Here is an 8,335-nt window from a genome sequence, read left to right on the forward strand (position 1 = left end):
GCCGGCGGGGAAAGGCAGCCTGGTTGTATTATTGTAGAAGTACTACAATGTGTAGGTTACTGAAATACTATAGAAGGGTTGGTACAGGATCACTGTGCCATGGTTCATTTTTTAAACGGCCATAGGTAATTCCAAAGCAATGAAATAAGATGGTAGTATGTATAAAAAACAAGAGATAATCATAGGTGATCGAAAAAATGGTAGCATGAACTCAGGGCGGTTAAAAGGTTATAACAGATAAAAACTATTTTTGAGATATACTATAAAGAAGACAGTACTATTTTCCCGACTAAAATAGTTGGTGGATGGTGGAGAGTCTTTGTCTTCGTAGTTTATACGGAAGAAAGATGCTAATATTTTCTGTGGCTTAAAAGAGCTGGCACTTGAAATAAGTACAGGTTTCTAAAGGTAGAAGGAGGCAATAGTATTCTCCCCGGGTAAAAGAGGCGACGGAAGGTGGAGTAAATATAGTTTTTTCCAATGATACAGTAGAAGGGCATAATATTTTTTTGAGGTAAACAATATTTTTTCCTGTGTGGAAAAGATGACGAATCTTGGATTTTTCCTAAGTATTGTCGGAGAATTATGCATCAGGAAAAAATTAACTACGGTTGAGGTTGAATATTCGTGTAAAAAATAGCAAGTTTATGCACCATTGAGAAATTACCGCACTGAAAATATTAATATTAGATAGTTAACGGGCTGCTTCGTAGTAGACATCGGCACGTGGCAAATTACGTGGAAAATATTTTTAGTGATGACAAATAAATAGAAGATTCATGTAAAAGTTGAGTATTTCTACCCATGAAAACTACGATGAAAGTTGAGTATTTACACAAAAAATTACTACGGAAAAATATTATAAAAAATAAAGAAATAAAAAACGTAAAAATGTGCATGAACAGTACCCGGACTACTGTGGGGTTGCTCAGCTTTTATATATAGTATACTAGTCTCTTCTCGCACCTATTTCCAAGAAGATCTTGCTTCATTTCTTTTTTGGATTTTCGATTGGTGCTATTAGAACTCCAATCCTTATATCTTGGTAGAACCTTGCCAGTACATCGATATATATCTTTAACAAGATTTTAATTTTGTGCGGATGATATCGATCGCTCAAGTCTTGGTCCAAGATAACCAACAGTGTGTGTGTCCTTGCATGTCCTTGTCTATAATTCGTACAAAGCTAGCGTAAGATAAAGCAAAGCCTGCAAAACGTTAGAAACACCCACCATATTATCCTCAAAGTCTAGCAACTACAGTCCAACAGTTGTGTATATGACACCGGCAGGAGAAGGAAAAATCTTATCATCTGCAGATGGGTAGCCTCTCGCCATGGGGACAGTTCTCCCTGGTCCCATTTCTACTGTTACAGTTCATGCTTCACGTGTCCTATGGCTGCTCCGTGGAGGAGAGGGCTGCACTACTGGAGATCCGGTCTTCTCTGATGAGAGCGCACTCCCTGGAGGTGCCTGATTCATGGAGGAAGGATGATCATGATTGCTGCTCGTGGAAGCATGTCAAATGCAACAATAGAACACAGCGAGTGTCCCATCTTGACCTTTCCTCTGTATATGCAACAACAGAGGGAGATGGCCATTGGTTTTTGAACTCGACTGTGTTTTCTGTATTCCATGAGCTTCAGTACCTAGATCTATCATACAATTCCCCTTGTTCCTTAAGCTTGAAAGGTACGTCTGTGCTCCAAATTCTCTTAGAATAACATGTACATGTGGTCGCTTCCCGTTTCTCGTAACTGTACAAACAAAAATACCTGCAGGATTAGTTGGGTTAGCCAAGCTTCGATATCTCGACCTCAGTGGCACTATGTGGGGAGTGGGTTTCCCAGAATTTATCGGAGAAATGGTTTCACTGGAAGTATTAGCGCTCAACGATAACAACATCACCAGAGGTCTTCCCGGCACAGGTATTTAAGTTTACTACTTACAGTCTAGTAAGGTAGAGGTTGACATTTTATATCCATAAACGTCACATGTACTTGCACACTTTGCAGCTGTTAAAAATCTTAGGAACTTGCGACAATTGAATATGACTTCGAATAGCTGCCACGGAAACCTCCCGGAATCACTATTTTCACTTCCACACCTAAAGATCCTAGATCTCTCAGCAAATTTCTTTGGTGGGCATATTCCAATTAGCTCAGCGTCAAGACCAATTTCTCTTCAAGTCTTGGATCTTAGCTCTAATCAGCTCAATGGAACTTTACCCGTTGCTGGTAAAAAAAACTTGCTTATATTCGAAATAAGAAGTTCATGTTTCACTCGTTGTACTACCTGTAATAATTATATTACTTGCATGCATCACAGCCTTTCAAAACATCAGGAACTTGAATTTGTCTGCCAACCAGTTCAGAGGATCTCTCCCTGTATCATTATTTGCACTTCCTCATCTGAAGTTCCTAGACCTCTCATACAATAATTTTGAGGGACGTTTTCCTATTAGTTTGTCTCCAGAACCAGTTCCACTTGAAGTCTTAAATCTCCATTATAATAACATGAGTGGAGCTCTTCCGTCTGAACAAGGTACAGAATGCGAATTTCCCTCTTATATCAATAATATTAATGTTGTCACTGCTTCTAATTGATACATGATTTCACTTTGTTTACAGCATTTGAAAATCTCAAGAAACTACGAGGGTTGTATTTGAGTTCCAACCAATTCAGCGGAAACATTCCAGCATTCTTGTTTTATCTTCCACATATTGAACGGTTGAACGGCTGTGTGCATCATAGTTATGCAGAGGCCGGGTGTATTACGAAACTTTGAAGTAATAAAGCGCCCTTTTTCGAAAAAAAAATTATTGAACGGTTGAATCTCTCAACAAATATCTTCAGCGGACCAATTCCGATAAATCCATCTTTGAATCTTCCATTGTCGCTTAAGAGTCTGCGGTTTTCCCAAAACAATTTGAGTGGTAGGCTTTCTTTCATTTGGCTTGGAAACCTGACAAAACTAGAAGTGATAGACCTTTCAGGCAATGCTAACCTAGTTGTTGATGTCAATATTCCTGGATGGACACCTCTGTTCCAGTTGAAACAGCTATTACTCTCTGGTTGTGATCTTGACAAGAGCATTATTGCAGAACCACGTTTTTTACACACACAGCGTCATCTAGAGGTGGTTGATTTATCCAACAATAACTTGTCAGGTAGCATGCCGAATTGGCTGTTTACAAAGGAAGCAACACTACAGTATCTAAATCTTGGAAATAACTCGCTAACTGGATTGTTGGACCCAATATGGCATACCCAATCTTTTCTCCATGTTATCAACATACACATGAACCATATTGCAGGACAGCTGCCGGCTAACATCAGCTCAATGTTTCCATGTTTGTCTGTTCTGGATTTTTCTAATAATAACCTCCTTGGGCACATACCATCTTCACTGTGCGAGATCAGCTTAATGCAACATTTAGACCTATCGAACAACAAACTTTCTGGGGAAGTTCCAGCTTGTGTGTTCACTAATTATCCCATGCTAATGACCTTGAAGGTATCAAACAACAAGCTTGGTGGTGTGATTTTTGGTGGGATGAATAATCTGTCCATTATGTCAGAATTGTGCCTGGACGGTAACAAATTTGAAGGGACAATATCTCATGACCTGTCAGGGGTTTTAGAAATCATGGATTTGCATGATAACGAGCTGTCTGGCAGACTCGATATGTCATTGTGGAATCTGTCTTCTTTGGTGATCCAGAATCTTTCAGGCAATCGTCTGGCCGGCAAAATTCATCCTCAAATTTGTGGCTTGGCAGGAATTCGACTTTTCGATCTATCTAGCAACAACCTTGCAGGGTCTGTGCCAAACTGTAGCTTTCTATTGCTCAATTTTCTTAACTTGTCTGGGAACTCCTTATCTGGCGATATCTCGTATTCCTTTTTCAACACATCAAGTCTGGTTGCTTTGGATATAAGACACAATCAGTTCACGGGCAACCTTCACTGGGTACGCTATCTTGGTAACACCAGGCTACTTTTCTTGAGTGGAAACAAGTTTGAAGGGCAGATCAGTCCAATCCTGTGCAAACTCCTGTACTTGAGGATAATTGATTTGTCACATAACAAGCTTTCAGGTTCATTACCAGCATGTATTGGTAATATCTCTTTCAAAGGCGAGACAGATGATCAGATTTTTCAGCCAGTCCACGGGTTTATATCCTACTTCTACAGAAATTTCTATACCCCCAAAAAGTACAGTAATTCCTATGACTTCAAAAGCTTCGCCTTTGCTACAAAAGGGAATCTGTACACATATGGTCGCAGTTTCTTTCTTTCGATGTCTGGCATCGACCTGTCTGCAAACATGCTGGATGGAGAAATTCCTTGGGAGCTAGGAAATCTAAGCCGTATCAAATCCCTTAACCTGTCATACAATTTTTTTGTTGGCCCAATCCCAGCAACCTTTGGTGGCATGAAGGAGATAGAAAGCTTGGACCTCTCCCACAATGAGTTGAGTGGACTGATACCTCAGCAGTTAACCCAGTTATCATCATTAGGGGTCTTCTCCGTGGCATACAACAACTTGTCAGGATGCATACCGAACTCTGGTCAGCTCGGGTCGTTCGGCATACAGAGCTACCTAGCAAACACCAACCTTCACAAGATCACACATGGCAACATGTGCACTGCTCCCGGTCCAGATCCAGCGCCGGAGGAACATGTGGGTGAGATGTTTGGTGATCCAGTGCTATACGTGGTCACCGCTGCCACGTTCGTGTTGGCATTTTGGGCCACCATTGGATTCTCATTTTGCCATCCCTACGGAAGGTCTGTAATGCTCAAGCTGTAGTCTGTCCAAAGGAAAAATTGGTCGCCATGCATGTACCTTATACTAGAAGATGCAGTAGTAGGTTTCGAGCATAAAAGAGAAGCCGAATGGTGCAAATTGTCCCAAAGATTGACCAAATGAATGAAGAGGCAGCAAACACCAACAGCTTCTATATATAGTATTTATTTTTTTCCCACGTCGTGTAGGCTGATTGTGATGCGGTGGAAAAAGATGGTAGTGCGGACAAAAATCTCTAGATAATTGTAAGTAAATATATTTTTGAAGCGACATACGGTGAAGCAAATAAATTTTTCAGGACGTATTGTAAGTATATTTTTATTAAGGTATCATAGAAGATGACTGTAGTATTTTTTCGATAAAAGATAATGGTAGTACATGCGATAAATGTTCGTGGAGTAACTATATTTTTCGGAAGATGGACTAGAAGAGGCAGTAGTATTTTTCGAGCATAAACGAGAAGAGGAATGGTGCAAATTGTCCAAAAGATTGTTTCGTGTAGCAATTTTGATATGGCACTTTTCATGTGCACTTGAACAATGACTAAATGAATGAAGAGGCAGCAAACACCAACAACTTTTATATATAGTATAATTATATTTCAGGCACTGTTCAAAAACTAGGCCGATTCAGCGATTACTAGGCCGATTAATCGCTACTAGTGGCCGGACCGTGTCGATTACCATTAATCTCTTGTGTTAATCCTTTAACCCGATTAATCGTACTGAAAGTCCGATTACTAGGTATGTTCCCGATTAACTACTGCACTTGGTCAAAAAAGTTATAAACTTTTCAATGCATATAGCTAGTACAGGCGCTACCCCTTCCTAATAAAGTAGGTTTTGCAAAGCTCCCGCTTGATTGCAGCCTCCAATAGCTCGAATTCCGCTGTTTCCAACTAGTTCCTTGCCCTCCTAGACTAGTTACTCTCAGTTGCCTAGATACAGGAGCTCGACCACCTTGAGTAGCTCGTGCAGGAGCTCAAGGGCGCCTTCGATAGGTTAGGTGGTTCAGGTATAAGAGGGGTCGTACCCTAAGTAGGTGATGGGAGAAGATAAACTTCAAAGGTGAGAGGATAAGAAGTGGAAGGAAGAAACGCGGGTTCGACTAGTGGATCCTGATTCGCTCGTGACCTTGAAGATTAGGTCACGGAGAAGCATACATGTTTTTCTGGGATTTTAGACTCTGGAGAAGTAGGGCCAGACATATAGAGGCTCATATACTATTATTTTTCTTATATAAACTGTTTTTACGTGCTAATTTGTGTAGGTTACACCGATTAATAGCTGACCGATTAAATCAGTTAATCGTCCGAATTCCGATTAATCGCTACTCCCAAACCGACCGAGCAGTTAACGATTACCGATTTCCTTACCATTGATTTCAGGCTCCCTAAAAAACAAAATTTAGGCGTACTAACCACGTCCAGCTGCAAAAAAAAAACCCCACGTCCAGCTGCACATTCGTTGTCTGGCGCCTCCTGCCCGTTCCTACTACATAGGGTGGTTGTGGGGGCGTCGGACCCAACACGAAGTGATGCAGCGAGTGTCAGGGTCCTCGCGCTAGCCACGGAGGGGTTTGGCTGCGCGTTTAACCTATCACCTAATTCTGGTCAAGCAACATAAATGCAGGCGCAGCTTTTCCTACCACCGCGCAGTTTTCCCACGCCCGTGCAGCGAAGCGTCTCATCATGTATGATCATGTTACCATGTGCGCCGATGTTAATGCGTCACCATCCCCACCCGTCTCTTTGCCTACCTTCGTCATATAAAAGGAGTCCCCATCCACTCGTTGCATACACACCATTCGTGTCGTTCTCTCTCTCGGCGTCCCCTCGTAGAGCAACAATGTCGAGCGGCCGCCCACCACAAACAGTTTAGGATGCGGCAGCCTCACGGTTGTGAGGAATGGGAGTTGTATGAGGCGCACTATCCGGTGGCGCCGGACATGCGCCTGCCCAGCAATGGTGGGTGGAAGATGGCCGTTAACGGCATCGCCTTCCCTTCGGCACCCACGCTGGAACGGGCCACTGGTTCCACGAGATCCGGGCCGCCGCCTTCAGCCAGAGGAGCGTGTCGATCCCACCTAGGAGGCCATGGACAACCATGTGTGGTGGGTCGCTTCTTCGGCACACTTCGGAACGAAGAACTGCATAGTCTCGATGGCCTCATGCAGGGGCCATCATCAACTATTCGTTTCTGGCTCTCTCTCATTTAAGTTTCTGGTTCCCACGTTGATTTAAATTTCGGTTTTAGCTTGACTGTTAGTATTTGAAACAAGATCACTGAAAGAGCATTTGGTGTTCTGAAGATGCTTTCTATACCATTTTACTCGGAACAGAGACGCAAACGAAGATCATCACCGCGTGCATGTGTTTGCATAACTTCATTCGTGATAGTAAGCTATATGATGGTTATTTCGATGAGACTGATGGAGGCTCATATATTTTTGTTGCCTACTTGACAATACCCTAGTGGTATCCTCACAGAAGGGGGAAGAACATGGGGCCAAAGGGCGGAAAGCCATCGGGACGGGAGTATGCTAGTTACCCAGCTTCGGATCACGCTGCATAGAGGCATGACCTACTGCTGCTTGTCTGGAATTATGTGGACGCTTTCGAGTTGTTGATAACCCACAAGTATAGGGGATCGCAACAGTCTTCGAGAGAAGTAAAACCCAAATTTATTGATTCGACACAAGGGGAGACAAAGAATACTTATAAGCCTTAACAACTGAGTTGTCAATTCAGCTGCACCTGGAAAAGCACTAGTAACAGGGGTGATGTGAAAGCAACAGTAATATGAGAGCAATAGTAACAAGAATACACAGCAGCAGTAGCAGTGAATACGCAGGCAATGGCACCAGTAAAATAGTTGATACTACTTCTAATGGCATATAGGACCGAGTGAGTATTTGATGATGAAAGATGGACCGGGGTTCCCAACTATCTACACTAGTGGTAACTCTCCAATAACAAGTGTTGGGTGAACAAATTACAGTTGGGCAATTGATAGGATTGAAATAGCATTAAGACGAACATCAAGTTTATTAATCATGTAGGCATGTTTTCCATATATAGTCATACGTGCTCGCAATGAGAAACTTGCATAACATCTTTTGTCCTACCAGCACGGTGGCAGTCCGGGCCTCAAGGGAATCTATCGGTAATTAAGGTACTCCTTTTAATAGAGCACCTGGAGCAAAGCATTAACACTTGGTGAAAACATGTGATCCTCATATCTAAGCCTTCCCCTCCAGTTATCCCAGTTGTTGTCACTCTGGGGCCTCGGGTTCCGGACATAGACATGTGCAAACAATTTGTAGATACAATCTAAGCAATAATTATAGAGGTCAAATCTAAGATCATGCCACTCGTGCACTAGTGACAAGCATTAAACACAACAAGATTGCAGCAACAATAACTTCACAAACTTTATAGATAGACTGATCATAATGTAACAATTCATCGGATCCCAACAAACACAACACCGATTACATCAGATAGATCTCAATCATGTAAGGC

General features: G+C 42.2%; 2 protein-coding genes and 1 long non-coding RNA gene across 3 annotated transcripts; all 3 read left to right on the forward strand.

The window, feature by feature from the left end:
* Positions 1-1,247: 1,247 nt before the first annotated feature.
* LOC124696753 (receptor-like protein 43) lies at positions 1,248-1,866 on the forward strand (the record flags this gene model as incomplete). Its single annotated transcript, XM_047229433.1, has 2 exons — positions 1,248-1,691; positions 1,781-1,866. Coding segments are annotated over exons 1-2 (459 nt in total), but the record flags the coding sequence as incomplete, so codon positions are not given.
* Positions 1,867-2,423, forward strand: LOC124703628. The gene is made up of 3 exons (XR_007003187.1): positions 1,867-1,927; positions 2,015-2,236; positions 2,328-2,423. It is a non-coding gene; the product is annotated as an uncharacterized LOC124703628 (long non-coding RNA).
* A 397-nt stretch (positions 2,424-2,820) lies between these two features.
* Positions 2,821-5,084, forward strand: LOC124696754 (receptor-like protein 1; the record flags this gene model as incomplete). Its single annotated transcript, XM_047229434.1, has 1 exon — positions 2,821-5,084. A coding segment is annotated over one exon (1,995 nt), but the record flags the coding sequence as incomplete, so codon positions are not given.
* Between the last annotated feature and the right edge of the window lie 3,251 nt (positions 5,085-8,335).

This window comes from Lolium rigidum, chromosome 3 (genome assembly GCF_022539505.1).
Source record: "Lolium rigidum isolate FL_2022 chromosome 3, APGP_CSIRO_Lrig_0.1, whole genome shotgun sequence".
Taxonomy (NCBI): domain Eukaryota; kingdom Viridiplantae; phylum Streptophyta; class Magnoliopsida; order Poales; family Poaceae; genus Lolium; species Lolium rigidum.